This window comes from Canis lupus, chromosome X (assembly GCF_003254725.2).
Source record: "Canis lupus dingo isolate Sandy chromosome X, ASM325472v2, whole genome shotgun sequence".
Lineage (NCBI taxonomy): Eukaryota > Metazoa > Chordata > Mammalia > Carnivora > Canidae > Canis > Canis lupus.
In genome coordinates this window covers 6,640,384-6,667,081 of record NC_064281.1, presented here as the reverse complement: position 1 = coordinate 6,667,081, position 26,698 = coordinate 6,640,384, and the positions used below count along the sequence as shown (strand labels likewise).

Below are 26,698 nucleotides of genomic sequence, written 5' to 3'. Positions count from 1 at the left end.
CAGTACTTTGTTCTGAATCTTCACTGAAGGACAGGTGTCTTCGGGTGCCCCCGTTAGTCTGGGTCTACCAAAAAGTCAAGGGTCATAGAGGTCTTGCCTCCCTCGTACTTGGCACAGAGCCTGGCCCTATAACAGGAGTGCACTAGGCTCAGATGGACAAAGGGAGAGAGGGAAAGCTAGAGATGGCGGGAAGGATGGAGGGATGGAATGAAGGATAGACAAAGAGGTGGATGGAGGGATGGACAGATGGATAAGAGTTGGATGAAAAAATGAAAAAAAATTTTAAAAAAGAGTTAGATGAGGGTCAATGGAAATATGGATGGATGGATAGATGGATGGATGGTTAGATGGACAGAGGGGTGGAGGGACAGATGAGTGGACAGAGGGATGGATGAGGGATGGGCAGAAGGATGGAGGGATGGATGGAGAAGAAAGGGAGGGGTGGACAGATGAAGAAGCCATCTATATAGGCCAGTGGGAAGGAAAGCTCTTGAAAAGGAGGAAGCAAATAGTATGAGTTAAGGGGAACTGTAAGCCAGAATTCCCAAACCAGGTCCATCAGGATTTATGGGCAAACACATTCCAGGCAGGCTTAGGGGGCCAGAGGGCAGTCCAGTTCCTTCATATCTTAATCAGGCTTTATTTCTTTAGATGGCTTTCCTCACTGGGAGGCTGGAACATAAGGAAAGAGGGAGCCGGAGCCGAACTCCACAGTAACCGCACACCAATCCCAGAGAAGCTGCCTCAAAACTTGCTATTGATTTGATTTTCAGCAGGGCCACTTTGAGAAAGGGTGGGCCATTTGGGGGTGCAAGAGAGAGGCTTTCCTGCACTGTCCACTGTGGCAGCCACTAGCCATATGTGGCTATTTAATATTAAATTAAAATTAAGGCAGCTCGGGTGGCTCAGCAGTTTAGCGCCGCCTTTGGCTCAGGGTCTGATCCTGGAGACCCGGGATCAAGTCCCGCTTCGGGGTCCGTACATGGAGCCTGCTTCTCCCTCTGCCTGTGTCTCTGCCTCTCTCTCTCTCTCTCTCTCTCTCACTGTGTCTCTCATGAATAAATAAAATCTTTAAAAAGAAAATTAATTAAAATTAAATTAAATTAAAACTTTATCTGTCAGTTGCACTAGCCACATTTCAAGTACTCAATAAGTACTTTGGTCATTGGTCAGGGGAAAAGGGCGGCTATAAAATTAGTTGATATGTGATCACATTTTGGTTCCTTTGTTTACAAAAAAAAAAAAAAAAGACTACAGAAGACACCTGAACACAGCAGAATTTTTTTTGCATTTTATTTTATTTTATTTTTATTGGAGTTCAATTTGGCAACATATAGCATAACACCCAGTGCTCAACCCATCAAGTGGCCCCCTCAGTACCCGTCACCCAGTCACCCCAACCCCCTGCCCACCTCCCACAGCAGAATTTTAGGTAGAGGGCTGGACTGAACTGTGGTGCATTTATACAAATAAATCATTGTTTTAAAGGGAGAGTTTACCCAGAATCCAACAGAGCCCTGTCCCCTCTCCTCTTCCCATGATCCCCTACAGACAAGTGTGGCTACCACTGCATTCCCCTGGGGTTCCTGCTTCTGTGCCGGGGTGGGGAGGGCAAGCCAGGTAGCAAGAGCTGGGAATGCATCATCCCAAAGCTGCCAGGGAGCCAACTGGGCCTGCAGACATGTCCTGTCTGGTTTGCAGTGCCGGCCCTCAGAGTGTTCTACCAAAACCCCATCGAGCTGCCAACATTTAAACTCAGAAGACCTCATTTCAAACACCTGAATTTCTAACTCTCTTGAACATCAAAGAACTGGCACACAGGAATCATAGTCTCCAAAGACAAAAAAAAAAATGACTAAAACCAATGAGGGCCATCCCTTTTGGAAGGGGCCACAAGCTAGCCAGCCACAGACCCCGCCACACGCTGTCACCTCTGACATCTGGCCATTAAGTGGGGATCCCGGCCCTGGTGGGCATCTGCATCTGTAATCCGTGTGCCAAGGTGAGGCGTAAAGGTGGGAAAGTCCTTCCCAGAGAAGAGCCCAGCAAAAGGGCTATATACACAGAGAGCTCCTGCCAAGCAGGGACAGGCACAAAGCTTGGTATAAATGATGCTCACCATCTCAGGTGCATCATCCTAGCTAAGGATGAGAGGGCTTGGGGACCCCACACCCTAGGACAAGCTGCGTGGAAATCCCAAGTGCTATCTGCTTGTTTAAATATTCACTGCAGGAAAGCTATTTGAGGTGCTAGGTGCCAGGAGCTTCCTCAAGGACTCCATCTCAGCTGGGAGCAAATAAATAACAATGGCCACAAACCGACAAATTCCCGCGATGCTGGGGACATCGGGTGCTCTGGAAACTTAAAGGAGGAAGCGATTCAACATGAGCATAAATTATTTTTATGGTCAGCAGAACATCCAGTCCTTATTCCCTCCTCTCGCCTCCTCTCATTATTGCTCCAAAACAATAATACAACAGCGTCAGTAGCTACCGTACCTTTCTTTCCCTTTGACAAACCTCAACGTCTCCGGTTTCCAAGATCAGGGCTGAGCAGCCCAAGTTTCATAAAGGGGTTGTAACCATCAACAAATACTCCTTCGTGACTGTGAACAAGAGGGCGCCCACTAGAAAGTGGCTTTGCACCCGGACTGCAGTGGGACTCATGAGGGACATTTGGATTTACCCAAGAACCTGGACTTAACTGGCTTGTGATGAAGCCCGAGGAACAACGGCTTTTAGTAACCCAAAATCTGGGTTGAGACCCTCGTATCCGTGATGCTCAAAGGCACGTAGTCCTCTGCCTCTTGCATGTGTGGCATGTCCACCGAGAGGGAAGATGATCAGTGAGTAGGGTCAGGAAGCATGTTTGGGGAGCACGTGATCCATTATTCTCACAAGCTTTTTGAACCGAGAATTCCACCTTGAACACTTGAAATATCTTTAGAACTGAAATCAAATAATGATTTCTTCACCCACCCAGAGGATGGCATTGTCACTGGCCAGGTGCAGGAAGAGCTCTAGGAAGCAGACGAAGGCAGGCCCCGGACAGCACACAGTCTGGCACAAAGGACAGAAAAGAAAGTGCCAACCAAACGCGTGGGCCACCTACGTTTCCCAACAGGCCTCTGCACGGCGTAAGCAGTAAAATGCAATGCTGACCCCAGCATCAGCTTCTCCTTTTGCACGGGGGAGACAGTAGTTCTAAAATAGTCATGGATTTTTAAAACTGGTGCAGAGAGCACGTGCTAATAAGCAGGAGATGTATGGCTGATCAGGCAATTATTCAAAACAGATTTCGTTGCCTTCTTCCTCTGAGGTTGGACATGATGGAGCACATAAGGAATCTATAAAAACAACCCAGCAAAACTACCTCGTGCCCTAACTTGGAATTTAATAAAACACATGCTGCTCTGTGGCACTGAATCTGCCTAAGGCATCTTTTTCTTTTCCTCTCCCACCCATTGAAATCGTCTTCTTCGGAGTTCCCATGTAGTTCCCAAAGTTTGCACGGAAGTAAGGCATTTGAGACCAGCTGGAGCCATGGAAAGAGCAAGGCAGGTGGCACTGGGAGCAGAAGGTACGGGAAGGAAGAACCACGCCCGCAGAACATGGCAGGCTCTCAGCTCCTATGAACCCAGGAATGAGGAGGGACCCACCAGGGTGATAAAGGGTACTCCCCACCAGGAAGGCCAGATCAGCAGAAGGTATTTTCTCCTAAGAGATCCCTATGAAGCCAAGAGCCCTGGGGATCCCACCCTCTCCACCCCCATGCCCTGTCCGATGAGACCTTCTTTCACTAGAAAGTTCCATCAACTGGCCCACAACCATCCCACCTTCTCAGTTTTGAGCCAAGCCTTCAGCCATCCTTTGGAATTAAGGGTACACAAGGTAGAGGAAACAGGATGGTAGAAAACAGGATGATAATATATTCCTTTAGAGTGGAAAACCTCAATATTCCACATTAACATGATTAAAATGATGTTTCAAGCAAACACCAACAGTGCTCTCTCCATCAGAAGAAAGTGAAAAGAAATACTAAGTGCCCAGCTCAACAGCCTATGTGCAAACGCCGAGGTGCCCTTCCCCCGGGGCACAGAAGAAACAGGCAGACGAAATGTTACCTCCTGAGAGGCCAAACATGGCAAGTCCTGGTGCTGGCGCTTCAGAAGAGCCAGGACATCCTGGAATGCATGTGAGCATGATGAAGGGCAGCTTACTGCACATTTAATAAATGCCCTACACAGAATATTCTGGAGAAAGGGCAGTAGGGAGCTGATGCTAGCTGATTCTCTATGGAAATGCTGGAGTCTCTGCTTTAATGACACCTGTCCATTCAGTTAGGTCATTAGTCACCTCTAACTATTGCTTTGCATGTAGTTATTTGTGTTTTGGGGAAGGAGGGAGCTTACCAGAACCCCAGGGTGGCTTAAAGGTGGGCGGTTGCATTTTGGAGGGGTTTTATTTGTTTTTAGAAAGCTTTCTAGGTATCTTGTAGGATACCTCAAGAATAAGTGGTCCAGATCTATGGTTCTTGGAACCCACCGGGAGAACATTTCAAAAATGGACACCAGGGGATCCCTGGGTGGCGCAGTGGTTTAGCGCCTGCCTTTGGCCCAGGGCGCGATCCTGGAGACCCAGGATCGAATCCCACGTCAGGCTCCCGGTGCATGGAGCCTGCTTCTCCCTCTGCCTGTGTCTCTGCCTCTCTCTCTCTCTCTCTGTGACTATCATAAATAAATAAAAAAATTTAAAAAAAAAAATGGACACCAGTTGCAAATCATCATGTCTGATGAGAGTCCAGTATTCAGAATGTAGGAACAAATCGTCACATTTAACAACCAAAAGGCAAACAACCCAACATCAAAATGAGCAAGAGGCTTAAACAGATATTTCTCCAAGGTATACAAATGGCCAACAAGCACATGAAAAGATGCTATCATTAGTCATCAGGTAAATGCCCATCAAAACCACAACAGATACCACTGCATCCCTACTAGGATAATCTTTTTTTTTTTTTTTAATTTATTTATGATAGTCATATAGAGAGAGAGGGAGAGAGAGGCAGAGACATAGGCAGAGGGAGAAGCAGGCTCCATGCACCGGGAGCCTGACGTGGGATTCGATCCTGGGTCTCCAGGATCGCACCCTGGGCCAAAGGCAGGCGCCAAACCTCTGTGCCACCCAGGGATCCCTAGGATAATCTTTTTTTAAAAAAAAGCAAGCAAACAAGCTCACAGAAAACAGAAAACAACGAGAACTGGAGTGGATGTGGAGGAACCGGAACCCTCCTACACTACTGGTGGGAATAGAAAATGGTGGGGCGGCTCCTCAGAAAGTTAAACACAGAATCACCAGACGGCCCAGCAAACCCAACCCCGCTACATACCCAACGATACTGAAAGCAGGTATTCAGAGACCTGTAGTGCGTGCTCACAGCAGCACCGGTCAGCACGGCCAAGAGGTGGAAACAACCCCAGTGTCCAGCAACCAATGACAGGATAAACACGAGGGGCTCCCTCCACTCAGTGACATGGTATGCTTCCGTAAGAATGAAGCCCCCACACGTGCTACAACACGGATGAACCCTAAAAGCATCACGCTAGACACAAAAGACCACATATTCCATGACCCCATTTCTCTGCTATGGCCAGGACTGGCAAACAACAGACGCAGATAAGCAGCCGGGGCCTGAAAGGAGGAAGGAATGAGGAGTGACTGCTTAACGGGGACAAGGTTTGCTTTCCGGTGGTGAAGATACCTTGGAACTAGATAGAGATCGTGGTTGCACAACGCCGTGAAAGTACTAACTGCCCGGACTTACCCATTGAAAATGGCTAGTGGCTAATTTCGTGTTCTGTGAATTTCACCCCAGTCTTTCCCAACAGGACAAAGATGGATGACGGGGCGTCCTGGGCCCCGCCGGTCGGGATCTCCCGAGGTGGGGCTGCGCGCACGCACGTGTGTGTGTGTGCGCGTGTGCGCGTGTGTAAACACAAATATACACAAACACAGAGCCCCCTAAGTTAATCTGGTATCTAGGATTTAAAGGACCAGGTCAGGATACCGTATATGTCTATGTGCAACTTAAGAGAAATGAAAGCCTTTCTGTGGCTAAGACCCCAAGGTTTTATCCGATGCCACACTCATCATGGGTAAAGAGTATGACACGCTGTCCCTCCCTGCCTCTGAAAAAAAAAAAAATCACTGAGTTGTTTTTTTTAAGATTTTATTTATTTGTTCATGAGAGACACACAGAGAGAGGCAGAGACACAGGCAGAGGGAGAAGCAGGCTCCTCAGGGAGCCCGATCCAGGGCTCGATCCAAGAACCCCGGGATCACACCCTGAGCTAAAGGCAGACGCTCAACCACTGAGCCACCCAGGCGTCCCAATCAGTGAGTTTTTAAAAATATAGATATGTATCACTCAGAAATAGAAAGCGGTGATGAAATCAGTTATGAGGCACTTGAGAGCAACATAACCAGGAAAGTGTGGATTTGAAATCCTGTCCCTAGTATGTGGAAGGACCCGCAGTGCAGCCACACAGATGAATGCACGGTGGAGGTGTCCTCAAGGAGCACCGACCATGGCATGCTCACGACAAACGTGAAATAAGGGCCAATGTTAGCAGGCTCTCATGGGAACCAACCAGGACCAAAGGGGTTAGGTGACACTGACACTGTGGCCCAGGCCAGCCCAACCATAGACACACTGCTCTCACTCCAAGCTGGCTAACCACCCGTGGCTGGAGACGGCGTCGAGCAGGAAGGACCTGGCCACTTGACTGTCGATGGCAACACGCAGTCTGAGATCCCTGCAGGAGGCTGCGGAGCAAGAGCCGCTTCGAACAGAAATAAGCTCGTGGCTTCAAGCCTATGCCGCTCCACTTCTACGCACCGTATTTCAGAAATCTCGTCGTATTAATACTGATCGGAGATGGTGAGACATTGTCCTATTACACAGTTCCGCTAGCGTGGAGGGAGTTACCACGAAGGACCACTGCACGTTGTATTCGTTTGCTCCTTTATAAGCAAACTGCGCTGCAACTGACACTTTCTCCAGCACTTTATTTTCCTTGCTTCTGGAAAGTTCTAACTTTGATCCTATCTATCTAGTAAGTGTAATACCTAACTATCAAAAGAACGATGGCCTGAAGATCACACTCCTGTTTCACCTTTACTTGCACAGGAGGAAAAAAGAACTTCCCTTCAGTTTCTTTGAAACCCATTAATTAATACAAGAATGTATCAACTTCACTGCAGGGCTACCTTTTTGATTAGGAAAAAAAAAAAAAAAAAAAACCCAACCACTTCTTACACCTCCCAGCTTTGCAAACATGGAAACATGACCAGCCAACTGCTTCACAAAACCAATTCCAGTAACTCATATGCCTGTGGTACCATTATGTCATTGGTCAGCTTCATGGAAAATTTTTCATTTTCATTTATTTTCATAGTTTAGAATATGCCAAAGCACCTTCTTTAACTCTGGGTGGAGAGGTAAAGCAACCAAATACCAGTGAAACATAAAAAAGACCACGGGAGGGGCACCTGGGTGGCACAGTCGGTTAAGCATCCAACTCTTGATTTTGGCTCAGGTTGTAATCTCAAGGTCCTGGGATCAAGCCCCGAGTTGGGCTCCACTCCACGCTCAGTGCAGAATCAGCTTGTTCCTCTCTCTCTGCTCCTCCTCCCATTCACACACACACACACACACTCTCTCTCAAATAAATAAGTAAAATCTTAAAATAAATAAATAAAAGACCACAGGAAAAAGAGAAAAGACTCAGAGGCACCATCAATGAAGAGCTCACCAGGACACTGTCTAGCTCCAGTGCTAGGTTCAAACCAAGTTGTCTTTGAACTACCATGAGCTTGGAGAGTGTTCCAGAAACTAATCTCACAGCTCAGGAAGGTAGAAGAACCAGCTTAGCTCTTGCTCCTTTCCCCACCACCTGGCTGGGATTAATCCACATGGTTTTATAGCCCTGAAAATGACAAAAGCAACCTTCATCCCCAAAGTAGCATGACAGGGTTTTATTTTCACTGGTGCAAAAAAGGGATGACAGCCACTCCAACTAATGAAAAAGTGGCTACCAAGCACCCCAAAACAGATGGCAAGAAAGCAATAGGCTTCTCCCCTTTACACCAGATAAAAATCAGCCCACCTGAAGGAAACTCAGACTTCGGATCCCAAAATACTGAGTTGGCACTAGATTTCAGATGAGATGCTGACGATGACTCAGGGAAAACGTGGTTTTATCAGTTATGTGTTTATATCAAACGCTAGAGTGATCCATATTTTTAAAGGAGCTGGGTGATATATGGCATAAGAAAAATATTCATAATTTTAAAGGCACAATAAGTGCATAAGTTCATAGTTAAAAGCTGGAAGTAAGCATGTCAAAAGCTCCAAGATAGAGCTGAGTGTTGAGAGTTGCTCAAAGAGGAATGATTGGTTCTGGCCACTGCGGTGGCACTTTAAATGGAAATGCTGCTCTGTCCTTCTCCCCGAGATACACATGTGAATGCAAGAAGCTATTCTTGGTAATCCTCGACATTTTTGTCAATATGCCATCTGCATGGTGACATTTGGGAGGTTTATGATACCGGAGGAGGAAGGGTTTGGTTTCTGGTGTCTCGGCTCTTAATACTGAGATTAAAGAGATGACAATCTTGGGTTAACCTAGGCCGATCGATCACAGAATGATCTACATGAGATGCCTTCTGAAGTAGCTTCCATACGGCAAACAAATGGCACCATAGTGCTTCTAAAGAAAAGTCACAGTGGGGAAAAATACTCTGCAGAGTTGGCCACCATGGGCTTGTGCCTTATCATTTTATTTTTTTATTTATTTTTTTTTAAGATTTTATTTTATTTATTCATGAGAGACACACAGAGAGGAGCGAGAGAGAGAGAGAGAGAGAGAGAGAGAGGCAGAGACACAGGCAGAGGGAGAAGCAGGCTCCATGCAGGGAGCCCGACGTGGGACTCGATCCCGGGTCTCCAGGATCAGGCCCTGGACTGAAGGCGGCACTAAACCGGTGAGCCACCCGGGCTGCCCTTGCATTATCATTTTAGATCCCAAATCATCCAACCATTAGAAAGCAACTACCCGCCACTTTTTTTTTTTAAGTAATAATAAAACATCAGATTCTAAACACAAGTATCTGTAACATGATAGGGGCATTCTAAAAGCATATTTAAAGTCTTCTCTTAAGACATACTCTTTAAGCCCACACACAGCTCAACCGCTAAAATAACAAGAACGAAATACATCCGCTGTGCATTTCCGGTTCCACGGAATTCCTCGTAGCCACCAGGAGCAAAGCTCCTGGAACAGCACAGGCAAAAGGCTCAGCTCCTTTGTGCCGATCCAAATGTGACGGCTACACTCTCAATTCTGGCCAAACCCTGCTTCTCCAAGCCTGCAAGGGCTCTGAGGGAGGGCCTCAGGAGCGGAGTCCAGCAGACAGGCAAGTGCAACCCAGGGTCCGGGTCCTTAAGAAACCATGCCTAGGTCTGGGAGCACCCTCACTACTACCTGTCAGTCTTCTTGCTTCAGATCCCTCCCTCTCAGTACCCCCACAGTAGGCAGAGAGACCCCAACTGGATGGTAAGTCCCCCAACAGAAGGCTCCCTGACCTGCTGGGAGTCACAGGCAGAGTCCCCGCAAGGGCACACGAGGCCCTTCAGGAGCCACCTGGCCCCAACCACTCCCCCCATCACTGGTGCCTTGGCACCTGCACTCCTTCTCCCCAAAAGCTTCAGCCCCCAGACACTGCCAGGCTTCCTCCTCAGCACCTGCAAGCATCACGCAAGGGCCCCCGTACCAGCGAGGCCTCCCCCCACCCCACCCCCGGCCACCTGCCCCTGCCGGAGGGCTCTCCCGAGTGAGTACCGATGGGGTCAGCCATCGCCACCTGCCACCACTGCAGTGTGAGCCCCACAGGAGCCAGGGTGTCTGAGAAGGATTTATCTGCGTTCCCCCAGGGCAGGCCCTCGGCCCCAGTGCTGCTGACGTGAACGGGCCGGGTCACCTCCGCTGTGGGGTGGCTCCACGTGCTGTGGGATGTGAGCGGCAGCCCCGGCCTCCACCTGCTACGTGCCAGTCCCAAGCCGTGCCTGCCAGCTGGGACAGTCAAAACTGTCTCCGGACACTGCCACATGTCCTCTGGAGGGCAAAACCACCCCCAGCCAACAGCCTTTGTTTTAGTGGAATTGGTGAATCTAAGGGTGGAAAATACCTTTTACTGCTCTGGCCACATGCTGCTAGGAAAATACCTAAGGTAACTGCTAAAGTGACTGATCATGGTTAGCACTGCCTCCCTGGAGCCCCGTTTTACCCACTTTCCCAGCTCCCCCCACTGGCATGTGAGCCCCACAAGAGGGAGGACTTTCCGGAGGTGCTGGTATGGACATGGACATGTGCTCTGAGAGTCCCCTTCAAGGCCCAAACAGCACAGTGATTTGGGTAAACTTAATTTCATCCCCAAAGTACGTTCATCTGTTAAATGTAGAGCCAAAAGCTATTAATACACATATGAAAACTGTCTTATAGATATTGCACAAGGTTGCTGAGAAGATGTAGCTGAACATCTTGACCTTGAACCAACTTCTCCTATTCTTAATACCTGTCCAATACTAAGTATCCGACATTAGCTATGGAGCAAGGTCTAATCATATGATGTGAATTGTTTCAGAGTCTCCAACATCAATGAGTGCTACAAATACAAAGTTCCAGAACAAGAGGATACCAAAACCTGGAAATCAATAATTCTGTACATATTTGAGGTATTTTCTGATTTGTATCTAAGCTAACATAACAATAATGAAAGTTAAACGCGTGAAAGCTTTGGATGTGTTAACATGGTACACAAACAAGCATGACATCATTCTCGGATTGGCAAAGTAGAGCCCGTAGGCCAAATCCAGCCTGCTTCTTATCTTTATAAATAAAGCTTTATTGAAGCACAGCCAGGCCCATCCACATTTAGGGATTGTCTCTGGGTGCTCTTGAGCTACAACAGCAGAGCTGAGTGGTTGCAACAGAGACCCCGTGGCCCATAAAGCCTAAAATATTTCTTCTTATTTAGTCCTTTACCAAAGAAGTGTGCTGGCTTTACGCTAATCTGTTAACTTTTTTTTTTTTAATCTGTTAACTCTTTAGTAACATTTCATTACCAGCAACTTAACCAGCCACAAAACCAAAAACATGCAAAGAACACCTTCAAGCAGAGAGAAAAATAGTTTTCATGAAATCTGAGTGCTTGTCTTTACACTGGTGGGCCTCCAGGGTCACAGGGCTACAAGGAAAGTGATATGACGGCGGGAGCAAAGTCTGATGGGCAAAAGAAAAAAGACACTAAAGAACTAAAGACTCACAATGCTGAATAACTATTTAATATGATCACAAAAACAATCAAAATGTGTCTATTATGCACTAGACGTTGATCTGAGTGCCCCCACTTTATGGAAGAGGAAACTGAGGCTCAGAGAGCCCAAATACTGCCTTAGGGCACACATCAAATGGCAGAGCCAAGAGTCAGACTCAAGACCTTCTAAGTCCAAAATTGGGGCTAACCACACTTGGGCGGTCCCTATGGTCAGCAGTACATCCCGGGACATACCAACGCCCCTGTTCACCCATCCAAACCCTAACTGTCAAGAAAATGTCACACTTTAATATATCTAAGTAACAAAAGCATGTACTATAATTTTAAGAGGTTCTTCCAAAAATGTGTGAAAGGTAAGAATGCTGATATGTGAAGGCTCAATTGTTAATTGGTCCTTTAGCCACAACTTCATTTTACTCCAAACACTGCCACATAATCAGGTATCACATCAACTATTCTAAAACAAACCGCAGTGCTAATAAATCGTCCCAGAAGCTAAAGTCCTCTGAATGAAAGAGGTAGTTGCCTTCATGAAAACCATCTATCTTTTAACCTAGTAACGGTTACCGGGTTGTTCAAGGTTATATTCTCCCCTTACAGTGGGCAAAACTCCTGGACGATGCTAACATAGGACGTCCTGGGGAGTGCAAAAACATTTTTTAAAGTTGTGGGGTTTTGTTTTTGTTTTTGCTTTTTTTTTAGACAGAGTGGGGGTCAGAGGGACAGAGAAAATCTTAAGCAGGCTCCACACCTGTGGGGTGATGACACCTGTGCTGGTTGCTAATAATAGAAACCCTAATTCCACCAGCTTTGAAGGCTAGGTGGACGTTGTCAGTTCACATTTCACGTAAGAAAAGGTGCTGCAAGTAGGTAGCTCTAGAACCTTAAATCAGCCACCAACCACCATACCAAGGATGCAGCCTCTCCCCACTGCCACCCGCAGCTTCTCAGCCAGCTCCCTCCTGGGTTTTGTGGCAAATGTAACTGCCCGGTTCCAAAGTGGAGTGGAGACAGGACATCCAGCAGCAGGAGGAGGAGTTACTTTCATATAGGTCTATCGGAACAAAGAGCCTGGTCCTCAACTATGCCCGTCTCACACCTCCCCCTGTGCACATGGCTCACATGGCTTGGGGCCATGTGCTCCTGCCCCAGCCAACTGCAGGCCCCTACCTCTGAAATGTCAGTGATACCCCGTCCCCGCCCCCAGTTGTGAAAGTCAAAAATGGCTCCAGACATTCCAAATGGGGGGGATGACAAAATCATGCCTAGTTGAGACCCACTGGCTCTGAGCAAGCAGGACTTCACCAGGAGCTAGAGAGAGGGACACATCCCCTAGGTCAAGACAAGGGTGGCCACTCTAACAAAATGGGGGCTCTGACAGCTGACAGGTACTCTTGAGAACCCTAGAATATATGAGAAAAACTAAGTGAAATACTGAAATATACAAATAAGTAAAACCCATGTCTATGTGCATAAGTGCATTCAACATTTACTGAGGACCCACTACGTGCTCTGTACTGTGAATAAGCAGAGAAAATCTAAATAAGTTAAAGGAAAGGAGATGGTTTAGATTTTTAAAAAAAATATATGACTAACTGCTTGGTCCCTTCATTCTCTGATCTTTTAAAAAAATTTGAAATAATCATGGATTCACAGAAAGTTGCAAAGACATGTATGGGGGGTTTCTTTCACTCAGTCCCCCCTGGGGTCCCATCCTGCCCAGCCCTGGCACCATGCCAGAGCACGGACCTGACACCACTGCAATCGCCGCACAGCTCATCCTGAGTTTGCAGGCGTGCCTCTGCGTGTGTCAGTGGCTGGGTGTATATGTACCAGCTCCGTGCCATTTTACCACATGTGTAGCTTCCATAACCACAATCACGACAGAGAAATATCTCGCCACTCCGAGCCTCCCTCGAGCCACTTCTAGAGCCACGTGTCCCCCAGCCTCCATCCCTAACCCTTGGCAACCACTAATCTGTTCTCCATCTCTGTAATGTTATTATGTCGAGAATGCTCTACAAACAGAATCTCACATTCATTTCCTTCTGTGTGTTGTGCTGCCTGGAATCACATGGTGGTTTGAGGTTGGGCTGCCACTCAGTCTGCTCTCAAGAGGAACAGGCTAATGACACTGGTCCCAGGGGTTTTTTTCTGATCTGCAAGAGCGGGGCGTGGAGGGGTAGAGAATGGCTGCATTTCTTCTTTGCATCTGCATGTTCCAAGTAGCACATGTGTGCGCACACACAGTTCTCTTCATGGGCCTTTAAAACCCACTGAAGTTCCTAAAGTACAGGTGGGGGGGATCCATTTACCCAGGAGCACAAAAGAATGAATCCCTTACTCAAATTCTCCCAAGAACTAAAGCTTTTTGTACCTTTAAATCTTAGCTTTTTAACTCTATTTTTTCCAACTTTATTGAGATACAACTGACATACAACATTGTGTAAGTTTAAAGTGAATGATATGATTTGATATTTCTATGTTGCAATACGATTATCACCATGGCATTAGCTAACACCTCCATCACATTACATAATTACCACTTAAGATCTACTCTCTTAGCGATTTGAGGATACAGCACTGTTAACTATAATCATAATGCAGTACACTAGATCCCCAGAATTAAATGTGTGTTTCTAATGAAAATCCTTTTTTTTTTTTTTTTGAGAGAGAGAGAGAGAGTGCGCACACACGCGTGGGGGGGGAGCGGGAAGAGAGGAAGAGAGAACTTTAAGCAGCCTCCCCCCACCCCCCCACGGGGCTCAATCTCATGGCCCTGAGCCGAAACCAAGAGCCAGATGCTTAACCAACTGAGCCACATAGATGCCCCTAATGAAAATCTTTCCAAATATGGTTATTTTCCAGGCATCTTAATCTTGATTTGCATATTATTTAAATGCTCTCATCTAACTTTATCTCTGGAGCCTGCTTCTCCCTCTGCCTATGTCTCTGTCTCTCATGAATAAATAAATAGAATCTTTGGAAATAAAAAAGAAGTTTCTACAGAGGGGTTCGTTGACTAAAAGGCCCCCACTGGCTTTCATGATTCTGAGCTCCTTTCCTTTGGTTGGTTAGACTTCCCACCAGGGTCTGCAGGTCTCATCCTGTGCCCCACTCCGTACAAGCCCACTGACTAATGGTTACCTTAATTAACCCTGTATTCTAAGATCAGGGGTCAGCAAACATTTTCTGTAAAGTGCCACACAGTATTATTTTCAGCTCTGTGGGCCATCTGGTCTCTGTCCAGCAATTTAACTCTGTCCTTGTAGTTAGTTACAGCTCCAAAGCAGCTACAGCATGCATGACTAAGCTCCAACAAAACTTTATTCGTGGACACTAAAATTTGAATTTCACATAAATTTCACAAAACACCACTCTTATTACTCTTTCTCAACCATTTAAAAGTGGAAAACTCATTCTTCACCTGCAGGCTGTATAAAAACAGGTGGTGGGCCGGGTTCAGTCTGTAGGCTACTGATGACCAACCCCTGTCCTAGGATTTCCCGGGGCCAGCCATGACGTCTGGGAAATAATTTACACTTAAATCAGTTCATCGACTAACAACAAGTATTATCATCCTCCTTGCACAAGTAAGGAAATCCAGGCACGAGGAAATTCCAGGACTTGCTTGGCAGCAGGGCACAGGTGGTAGGAGCTAACCCAGAGCCTGGGCATCCTCGCACCCGAGGGCGGCCCTGGCAGCACGCTGGTGACCGCTTCCACTCTGGCTTATTACTCCGGAGGGTCTCTCTGCTTCCCCAGCTGTATCTTCGACTCCTTGAGGGAAAGGGCCAGTCCTCAATGATGTTCATTTGTTATTTTCCATGGTACCTCGCACAGAGGCAGCGTCTTGATTATTTTTTTAAGACTTTATTTATTTATTCATGAGAGATACAGAGAGAGGCAGAGACACAGGCAGGGAGCGAAGCAGGCTCCCTACAGGGAGCCCAATGTGGGACTCGAACCCTGGACTCCGGGATCACGACCTGAGCCAAAGGCAGACACTCAACCGCTGAGCCGCCCAGGCATCCCAGCATCTAGATTACTGAAAAGTCTTACTATGCATTTAATTTTTTGGCTCTCTGTCCCCAATGGTAAAAAGACATGTGAGAGATTTTATACTTCTCTCTTTCTCAACATAATGAATCAAAGGCTAAAGTAAGGAACAAACGAAAAGCAAAACTGTCTTTGATGGTCAATTGGTTTTTTTTCAAGTGTGCTGGCTGTTCCCATGGGCGCAGGCCACACAGCTGCCCTCAGGATCACGGGAGGGCATGTCCCTGTGTTAAAACAAAAGCAGAAGCAAAAAAACCAGGTTCCTATGATGGGGGTGAACCTCAAATGTTTTTGAAGCTAGATAAAAGAAGCTCCACATAAAAAGCCACATATCACACGATTCCATTTAGATGGAATCATCCAGAAGTGGCAAAGCCGGAGAGAGGGAAAGCAGCCTGGGGGGTGCAGGGGGCTGTGGGGAGGGGGAAGTGGGGAGGGGCCGCTTTACCTGGACGGGGTTGCCTTCTGGGGTGAAGGAAAGGTTTTAGAACTGGAAAGAGGGGGTGGCTGCACGACACCGCAACTGCGCTAAGTGCCACGGAACTGCTCACTTAAAATGGTGACTTTGTTATGTGAAAGTTCCCTCCATAAAAAAGATGTTAAAAGGATGGTGGTGGATCTGTGTATTCCAGTAGTGGAAACAGCACGCAGACCTATTATTAAATGAAAGTGTCAAGTCACAGGGGAAAAAAGGTGACAGTATGATCCCAATTATGTAAAATCCTAAGACAAAGGTCCAGCCCTATGTACATGTATTTGGGTAGAGTGTAGAGAAGGGACTAGAAGGACACACCACAGGCTGATCCCGGAGGTTCCCTCTGAGAAGGGGCGGGTGGGGATTTCCATGTGTTCTGCATATTTGTGCACTGTTTCATTCTCACAGGAAAAGAATGCTTCAGTGGGGTCCCCGTGTAATAGAAAAAACAGCCCAGGTCCCTGTGGGCCCGAGCACTTGGAAGGGCGGCCAGTCGGTTCCACGCACAGCTGTGCCGGGAGCGAGGCGCCAAGTGAGGACTGCGAGGCGCCGTGATGCCAAACAAGGAATTTTTACGGAGTTTCCCGTGGCTTTGGCTGCATCCGTCCGTTGATAGGTCATATGAAGTGCGTGAGACCTCACCAGCAAGTCCCACGGGCTTCGGAAGGGCCCCCCGTCAGGACAGCATCAGCCCCTCTTTAAAAACGTGCGTGTTCCCTGAGCAGCAGGCCAGGGTGCACACGGGCGATCCCGGGGAGGGAGGGAGAAGGGGGGCAGGGGCCGCACGTGTGCCGCTGCGCCCCGCCGTCCCCGCACCGGCCTCGAGCGCCGGGCCCCACCTGCACCTGGGGGCCCGGGGCCCCGGCAGCCGATGCCAGCCGTCCTGAGCCAGGACGCCCCGAACCCACGTCCCAAGCCCCCACAGCCTTCATCCGAGCTCGCCCGACCGTCCCGGGCTAACGGACACGTCCCTGGATTAACAGACACCGGGAAAAAGGGCAAGAAAACATTGTGACAAGGGCGGGGATGAGCAGGTCCGTTAGGACACCGGAAGGCCGAGCGCAGGGACCGACCTGCAAATGCCACCGCAGCCCACGTGGGAACACTCCACGCTGCGCCAGCGCCGCTGGAAACGGGAAGCCGCCGGGGCTCCGGGCAGCGGCCAGGATCCGCGGCCTCCAGCACGGGGCTCCCTGGGCACCGCGAGCAGGGGCCGGGACTCGGAGGACGCCCGCTGCCGCCGGGCACAGCGCGGGGGAGGCTGGCCGGGGCCCAGGAGCCAGAGCAAGCCACCGCCGCCACCGATCGGGCGGCCCTGGACCTCGCAGGCCCGCAACACACGGGTCGTGTTCCCGCCCTGCCGCTGGGGATGCGCACAGGTGGGCCTCCCCGCCTCCCCCCACCCCCCCAGCACGACGGCTGGAGTTGCCGCTGGGCTAGCTCCGGCATTCTGCAGGGGACCTGGACAAGGCGGGCACTTCGGGGCAGTGAACAACCTGGGCCCCAGCCGCTCAGTGGAGCAGCGCTTGGCAGTGAAAAGGCACGAAGGGCCGATCCATGCGGCAACGCGCACGAACAGCGGGGAGATCGCACTGAGCAAAATAAGCCTGGGGGGGGGGGGGGGCACTGAGTGCATGACTCCACTTAGATGAAATGTCCAGAACACACAGATCTACAGACACGGAAAGCAGATGAGCAGCTGCCAGGGGCTCAGGGAGGCGAGGAGAGATTGCTAGTGGGTATGGGGTGTCTTTCTGGGGCGAGGGAAATGTCCTGGAATCACACAGTGGTGATGGGGGCACGATCCCGCAAATTTACTAAAAACCACTACACTGTGCACTTTAAAATAGTACATTTGATGGTATGGAAATCTTTTTTCAAATTTTTTAAGTGAGGATAACTTTCAGGGTGAATCCAGGGTGATCCACCGGCTCAGAGACCTCCCCCATGCGGGAGACAGGTACCTTCGGGCACCTTTCCATGGGACAGGGCTCCAAGGGGCAGAAGGAGTTCATCTCGCACAGTGGCTCTCTGCTGTCCTGAGTTCCACATGGCCTGGAAAGGCCATAGGCACCTTGGCAGTGCTCTAGCTCCTGGTGGCGCCGAGGCTGGCACGTAAGGCTGCTCGGAGGCTCTCCCGCCTGGCACCCTGGCCCACCTGCCCAAGTGCTGGGCTTCTTGCCCAGGGGTTGCCCTAACCTGCTCCCTTCCTCTCCCCCCTCTCTTCCTTAGACCCTTGAGCTTTAAAGAAATAAAAAGAAAAAATAAAAAGAATAAAAAGAAATAAAAAGAAAAAAAAGAGAACCCGCCAGATAGAAAACACTGGAGATTCCACCACTCCACAAGCACCCTTGCAAGATGCCCTCACCACATCTTTCTAGAGCTCCCCATCCCACCTGCCGTAATTCAAGTATTGGCTAAGTCCCGTGCACTCCTTATTTCTTTCACAATTTCTCTGATATCATCCCTGCCTTTTCTAATGTCCTACTGCCCTCCATCTCTCTAGCTCAGGGCCTGTCGCCATCCGTGAAGACCTCCCAAGAGTTTCCAACTGGTCTCTTCTCTTGGAGATCCACCCCTGCCCACCACCCCATATTTGGCTACTCATCAGATGACCTGGCGCCTAAGGTGAGGCTCCCCGGCTCAAATCTACAAGGAACAAGGACTCCTGGCTGTTGTAAGGAGCCAGGGAGAAGACAGATGTGAAAAGCTTATTAGCATGGTACCCCTAAGCACGCCACAAATGTCAGCTACTGTGATTGTTCTCAAAGACACCAAGCTGACCAGATGCTTCCATTTTCAATGGGAAAACCACCCTCCTGCTTCCCTCTTATAAGGACCATGACTACACCGGGTAGACCCAGATAACCAAGAATAATCACCTCATCTCAAGATTCTTAACTTAATCCTACCGACAAATGTCATTTGCCATGGAAGGTCACTTATTAGCAAGTTTTAGAGACTAGGACATGGACATCTTTAGGGGAGCCATTATTCTACCTTCCATGAAGGAGGTGGTGGGGCAAAATATCAATTAACAATGAATGCAAGATAAAAAAAATAACTGGTGGGTATGACACAGTACAAGGGGCACAGTTACCCTAGTGAAGGGAGGGTCAAGCCCAGGTAGTAGATCTGAGCTCAGCTCTGGAGCCAGAGAGAGCTCTGGAGCCCTCTTTGGCTGTGGACAGTGAGGTTACTAAGTCAACCTCCCTGTCCTATTTCATCATCTGCCCACCTACACCCTGTGTGGCCGCTGTGGGCTTTCAGTGGAAGCATCCAGGCAGACAGGAGAGCACGAGCACCTGAGACACAGAGGCTGTGCAACAGTTTGAATGAATGAATGAATGAATGAATGAATGACTCAGGGGCAGGATGTTTCAAAGTGGGAGGGGTTTGGGCAGCTGAGTGGCACCCGAGAAAGGGCACCGATTCCTGGCCAGAAGACTCAGCTCAAGTCCCTGTGCTTCCAACTGCCAGCAGGACGTCCCCCGTCCCCGTAGCTGTGGCCCTGCAGTGCGAAATGAGGAGCTTGCACAAGACTAGCACTTCCAACTCCCAAGCTGAGGGTTCCCAGCTCGGCGTGCTCCAGCCCCAGTCACACCTCCCTCACCGGAGGCTGGGTCAGGGAAATTGACCTCATTTATTCCAACAGCCCGCAGGCACTTCCTGCCTCCGGCACTTTCCTCACATTCCTTCCTTTCCTCCCCAGCTCCCAGAAAGCGCCAGAAACCCTCAATGGAAGAAAATAAAGACAACGCCCCCCTGCCCCCAGCTCAAATGAGCCCTCCCTCCTTTTTTCAGAAGCCATCACCACCTCGTGACCACTGTCTTCGTTTCTGTGTCTGTCTCCCATCTCCCAGAAAACTCGGTCTCCATCCGCCTTACTAGAACGCGGGAGGCCAAGAATCTCTGTAAATATTTCTTCACTTTACTGGATTTAAATAGGAACAAGTGAATTCAGAAGAATTTAACTCTGCTTTATTTTTTTTAAGATTTTTTTATTTTTTATTTATTCATAGAGACACAGAGAGAGAGAGGCAGAGACACAGGCAGAGGGAGAAGCAGGCTCCATGCAGGGAGCCCGACGTGGGACTAGATCCCGGGTCTCCAAGATCACGCCCCAGGCTGCAGGCGGCGCTAAACCGCTGGGCCGCCACCGGGGCTGCCCTAACTCGGCTTTATTCCATCAGATCAATTGTATTGAATGTATTGGGAAGGCAACCAACATCAGCAAAAGGACCTGGGCTAGAAGAAGCTCACCAGGCTCGCCAGGTGGCTTTTACCACGTCACCTGACCCATGGGTTCCTAAAGCAGAACCTACCAGAGAAGGTGGAATACATTATTCCCACTTGCAAGAGCAGAGTGAAAAGGGAGAAAAGGAAACTTAGAGATTTCTAAACATCCGGGATCTATTTTCAGAAATGACTTTTCCATTCACTTTTCTTAAAAAAAAAAAAAAAAAAAAAAAAAAAGGAAGGAAGGAAAGAAAAAGACCGATACTAAGCCAAGAATAGACCAAGAAATGATTGCTGATGATCTAAATGGATAAAGATTCTTCCACCAGGAGCCCACCCCTTATGGCCTTAAAAGCAAAGACGCTCCCCCATGTTCATACAAACAGTACCTATAATCTTAAAAAATGAAAAATAGAGAAATCATTCCTTGTTTTTCAGAAAGTTTGTATAATCCAGAAATAGACTCTGTGGAGTAAATATAGTAAACCTCCTATTAATTAATACTAAATAAAGGTCGCAAGGAGGTGGCAATGATGTCATCCGACTCTGTTATACGGGGCTCCGGCCTTGCAATTTCCCAAACCATGGATTGTTTTCTCCATAAAATAGCTTGTTCAAAGGAATTTTAATATACCACAGAATTTCTCCAATTGGAGCAGGTCAAATCCCATCTCGTGAACAAATGGGTCCCTAAAAGTTTATGTCATGCTATAATCTGGGCCTTCCACCGTCATCAGGATTATTCACATTCGCTTTGATCTCAAATGTGATACGTCCACCATCCTCTGGACTGGCTGCTCGGCCTTGGCAGTCCGGCATTGTAATCTCAACTGAGCTCCAAGAACAGAACATGCAGTTTCACTCACTCAGTCCACATATAAGACAACATCAACAGAACCCACAGGCACTGTTGAAGGCACTAAATTTTTTCAAAGGAAGCAAAAATGTTCTTTCCATGTTTTCTGCCTAAATAGCAAATATCTTCTTATAGAGTGATCACTGAACTCTGAGTGAATATATGTAGAATACATACGTGTGACCAATGTGAACCAGGCAAGACTCACCCACAGAAACTGCCAGCCATAGAAACGATCAATTAACTTTATATTTTTTAACAAGGTCTTTGGATACAATCCGTAGCAAAGAATGAAAACTATACAGACAATACTGATCTGCGGAGATAGTGAATTTAAGCCTAAGGAGGGTTCAAAATCAAACCAAAAAATTCCATTTTGTAAACATTGAGATTTTTTTATACATCTGTAGCCACATCTGTAAAGATTATTTCCTTAGGCTTGCAACTTTTTGGTTGTGACTTGAAAAAGAAATTACAACTACAGTAATTCACCCACACACCCTGAAGCTGCCAATATCAAATGCTATTACACACAACATTGACGGGAATTACTATAAAACTCTAGAAGAGATTATCTACAACCCTTGGCCCTCAGTTACTGTGTTTACAGGGCCTCATCTTACACTATGACAGTTTTTACTAAATTGTATGTGAAATAATGTTTTAAGTCAGCATCAATTTTCACCACACCTACTACATTCATTTATTCCTTCATAATTTCATTTTCTTTAAAAGCCTATTTATTTATTTGCTACTATCCTGTCAGTTCTCTATTTGGAAGCTGTTTGGAGAAAATCATTGAACACCGTCTTCCACTTGCGCGAATCAAACACAACTCAAAAAGGACTTTAACTGTCAGATGCACATGGAGAAAATGTACTCTGACAAAGTTTTTTTCCATATAATAAAAATCAATTACAACTTTAAAGGATAATCAGTCACCCATAAAAAACGGCAGGGTTCTGTTTTGAAAGAGGAAGAAGAATGGCTATTACACCATACGCCATTTACACCCTTCGGTAGACTCCACTTAAATGTTTGTGGCTTGCTGAACATTCCATACATATTTCGGGCAAGGTATTATGGGAGCTGAAGTGCAAGCTATCCCCTGCTGAATTTTCACTCACTATAAAAACAATGTCTCATAAAAGTATACACATGTTTTTACTTTACAAAAAAATGTAAACTATGCACTTTTACTCACTCAATCGACACTTTTAGCACTAGAAACGGGACTTTTAAAAAATCTATAACATAAGTGATGCCTGCAAAGGGTGAAAATGTCATTCAGTAACAAACAGATTTCTGGAAAAAAGAACATAGGAAATGTATATGAAACACAGAGAAAGGAAGACTCTACAAGCTGACTCCTGTAGGGTCTGCTCACCTATGTCCTGGGTCGTACCATTAAAATGGAAATTTGCACGTTTATATTTTTCATCTTGAAACCCCACTCCAATGTAGCCACAACTGTTTTATATTACCCTCATAAAATGAACCTTAGCCTTTTCTAAGCCAAACAGTATTTTTAATTGGTTCATTTTCCAGTTGTTTGGGTTTTTAGCAGACATACAGCATAAAAGGGCACTACATTCCAAGCAGTTCCACCAATTCCAGAACCATCCAAGACTTCATCAAACAGCTGTGGCTCTAGCCTTTGGTAAAATTATTATATGATCTCACCTGATTTTCAAAATAACTAAGCATCTTTTTAACCCATAAAAGTGTGCTAGGATTTACCTAAGTTTCTGAGTCCAGAAGTTTGCTGTGTTCAGGGAGGATGTTAGGGAAACACGCTCATTTTGCTGTTTTGTTTTTCCCTATCTGAACCCAGAGAGATTTTTCAAACAATAATGCAACAGCTTCCCTCCTCCAAAGTTTATTTTCAAACGCCAGTGCCATGCAGCACTGCCTTTCCTGTGCAGGTAAGGAGGAAGCAGGAGCAATGTCATCACACTGAGCCTGTCCTGAGTCTTAAAATCATTGAGAAGCCTGCAGTATTTCCTTTCTAGCACCCCGGCCCAGTGCAGAGAGAAGTTGCTGCAGACAGGACAAGGTATCAGGTAACCACTAGAAACACTTAGTTTCAACAGAATTCCCAATTACGCGGTGCGTGCGTGCACAGACACTCACACACACACACACACACACACACACACACAAAAGCACCTCTCCAAAAGAGCAGAACCACTGAAATTAGCAATCACACAGAAAGTTAAGGAAAAGCATCATTACATGAACTTAATCAAATGCAATGTGGTAGTGCTTTTAGAAGAATCCATGTTTCACTCCATGGTATATTCACATAAATACTAAGACAACTTAGTGCCCTGTTCACATCTTGCACAAAAAGGAAACCTGAAATTCAGCTCTTGTTTTTCGTTTACTGCAAAAGCATATGGGTCTAATCATGTTGCATTCTGGCTGCAGTACACAAGGCGACTTCAATCAGAATTTTAACTCAATTTTTAAGGCGCTAAAGAGCAACCATCATAGTCTGGGAGCAGAGTCTCCCGATTCCAAGAGAACTGGGAATCCCTGAGTGGCCCATCTGGCACCAGTCTTTGGATGGAAAGTAGGCTGAGCCCGCCAGACAAGGAACCCACACCACGAAGCTGGAGCGCACGTTTATGCTCCAAGATGACAGCTCATCTGGCCACCGCGGGGCCGGGGGCGGTGGGCGGCCGAGGCCCGGCGGGGATGGGCGAGGCCGAGGCGGAAAAAGGAAAAGAGGGCTATCCGTCAGCTCCGGGGGAGGAAATTCCAGGCGACCAGCTTCCAGGCGCCGGTCAGCGGGTGACGTGAGGGAACCAAGTCACTGTGTCGGCCCCGCAGCGGGGGCCGGGAGGCGGCCGGGGCTCCGCACTCCGGGGGCTCGAGGCCGGAGACGGGGCGCCTCGAACCTCGTCCAAGGCCCCTGGGTGGGGGCGTGGAGCGCCCAGATCTTCGCCCGGGGCCCCCCCGAAGACACGCGACCTGCGCCCAGACCCGGAGGCCTGCCGGCGTCCTCGATCCCCTCCGAGAGCCCGAGGGATGGAGCGCCGGGACCCCGGCCGCGGCCCGCACCCCCGCTCTTACCGGTCGCGGGGGTCGATCCACGACGTCTGGCGCGTATTGTGGTCGATGTAGAAGACGCGGCCGTCGTAGTCGCGCGCCTCCTCCCAGCCGGCGGGCAGCGGCAGCTCCGCGCTCTCCCGGGCCCGCGGCGGCGGCGGCGCAGAGGGCGCGGGGGGCGCGGGGGCCGCGGCAGGGGGCGCGGACGGCGGCTGCTCCCGAGGGGGCTGCGCGGGCGGCGGCGGCTCCCGCGGGGCCTCCCGCGGCTCTCCCCGCCGCCGCCGCCGGCCGCCGCTCAACCACGGCATGACCGCTCGGGCCCCGCCGCCGCCGCCGCCCGGCCGCCCCGCGCGCGCCGCGTCCTCCGCCAGCACTAAGGCCCGGCGCCCGGGGCGCGGGGGCGGCCGCGGGGAGCCGCCCGCCGCGCCCGGTGCATCCTCCGCCCGGCGCCCGCGCACCGGCGCCCGCCCGCCGCCCGTCCGGCCCTGCGCGTCGCCGCCCGCGCTGCCCGCCCGCCCGTCCGGGTCGTTCGGATCGCCGCCACGCGTGGAGTCACAGCCCCGGAGCCGCCGCCGCCGCCGCTGCCGGCGGCCCCTCGATTCCCGCGGCGCGCCCGGCCATCTTCGTTCCTCGGCGCGGCCCGGTCGGGAGGGGCGGGGCGCACGCAGGCCCCGCCCCGCCCGCGGCCCCGCCCCTCCGCCCCGTCCCCCAGCCTGCGGCGCCGGCTCCCGCCGCCGGGCCCGCCGTCGCCCTCCGCTGCTCCGCCTCCAGGCTCCCCCGGGGCTCCCGGGCCACCGTCTCCCCAACCCTAGCCCCCGCCCCCTCCTGCTGCTGCCCCCCGGCTCCCCGGCCGGAGGCTCCCTCGCCCCCCAGCCGCTGCAGCTCCTCCTCCCGCTCCTGCTCCGCGCGCTCCTCCCTCTTCCCACTCCATCACCTCCCTCCTCCGGCCTCGCCGGGAAACCGCGCGGGGGCCAGGATGGGCGCCGCCGCGTCCGTCCGCCCCCGGGCCACCGCGGAGAGGAAGGGGGGCCGGGAAGACGGCACCCCACCCGAGCTGCAGGCGCGGCCCGCCTGGGGCTCACTCCGGGGACGCGAACAATTCCCGGGGGAGAGGGCGGTCACTTCGCTTTACCCACCCCCAGACTTCCAAAGCCCCTCTGCCCACTGGCGGGGGGACTGCGCCTTGGGTCTCCCGAATAGCCAAGATGGTCCCGCGAAGGCGGGTAAAGCCCCGGAGGGGAGGCCGAGGGGGAGCCCGTGGCCAGTCATCTTGCGTGGAGCTGGGGCGACACACCTGTAACCGAGAGCTGGACAGGTGGCCACTTAGGCATCCCCGCCAGGAGAGCCCCAGAAGGGCTGATCCGAAGTCCCCGCTCTGGGCCAGGCCCCCTGACCTGCCTTAAGCTCTTCCACCTTCCAGACTGAAGGATCTGATAGTTTGAGCAGAGACTCAAGTTGACCACTGCTGGGGAGGAAGCTGTGTCAACCCCTAAAATCTGATGATACGTTATGTTCCACCCGTGTCACAAGCTGGAGAAACTGAAGTCCCAACTTTGGGGCTCTCTCTTGCTCCAAGTGTCCCAGCTACTTAACTACTCGAGTTCCCTGGCCACGAGACTTAAAGCCAGGAAATACAGGAAAGTTATCAGGAAGGTTTTAAAACACTGTTACGGTGATATAAAAACAGCTAGTAAAAAGTCAGTGTGATCCAAATCTAGATACAGAGAAGAGACTGAAGGAAAACCTTCCAAAACTAGTTTGCATTCCTTCAGTGAGGTGGCTTTTTAAAAATTATTTACCCTCCAAATTGTTCGTAAAATGATAATATTACTCTCATAAGGGGGAAATGTTCTTGGAGACCGCTCACTGGGACATACCTAAGGAAGGTCTTTCCTCCCCTCCTCCCACCACAACACAGGAACTTCCTTATTCCCCAAGTGTCTGCCCCCACCCAAAACTTATATGCCGGAAATTCCACCACTAGAGTCCTTTTAGTTAAACGTGAATGGTTATTAAATGTCCCAGGGAAAGGTAGGGAGAGTAACAAAAAGGCTAATATTTCCTGATCTCGCACATTCCAGGGGATGCCCAAGTGCCAAGTATCCCCGCTCTGACGTTTTCCTTTCTGGTTGGCATGCGTTACTGCCAAGGGGGCTGCCGCTGCCTTTCCTCTCTCTTCCTGCACACCCCGAAGTCACTTTGCCACCCAGCATGGCCAGGCTGAAGCTGCGGGTCTGCCCTCCCAGGCATCCTGTCTTTCCAGAATTTCACAAACCTGGGTACTGTCGCTGGAACCTGCCCTGAATGGGGCTGGAGTGTGTTAGAGTGAAGCAGCCCCTACAGAGAGAGAACACACCCACACATCAAAGGACTCCTACAAGGAAAGGCAAGAAGAGAGAATATCAGGTAAAGAGTAGGGGGTGGGGGGGCCACACCCAGGTGGGAGCTGAGAGGCAAGCATGGATGGGCTTTCCCTGAGGACAGGAGACCTTAGGTACCCAGTGGGACTGTGCTACAGACCTACTGCTTACGAGCGCTGTGCGAGGTGTTGGCACGCTGCAGAGAGCAGGACTGAGTCTGTGCACCCCCCATGCCACAAAGAAATAAGCACTTATGACT

The 26,698-nt window shown here is 49.6% G+C and overlaps 1 protein-coding gene across 1 annotated transcript in view; it reads right to left on the bottom strand.

The window, feature by feature from the left end:
- Nucleotides 1-24,729, bottom strand: part of WWC3 (WWC family member 3) — a 120,403-nt gene extending 95,674 nt beyond the window's left edge. Inside the window, exon 1 of the mRNA XM_025436289.3 lies at nt 24,104-24,729. Within this exon, the coding sequence (XP_025292074.2) occupies nt 24,104-24,387 (284 nt within the window). The 5' untranslated portion in view covers nt 24,388-24,729. The remainder of the gene's footprint in view (nt 1-24,103) is intronic.
- Nucleotides 24,730-26,698: the final 1,969 nt, after the last annotated feature.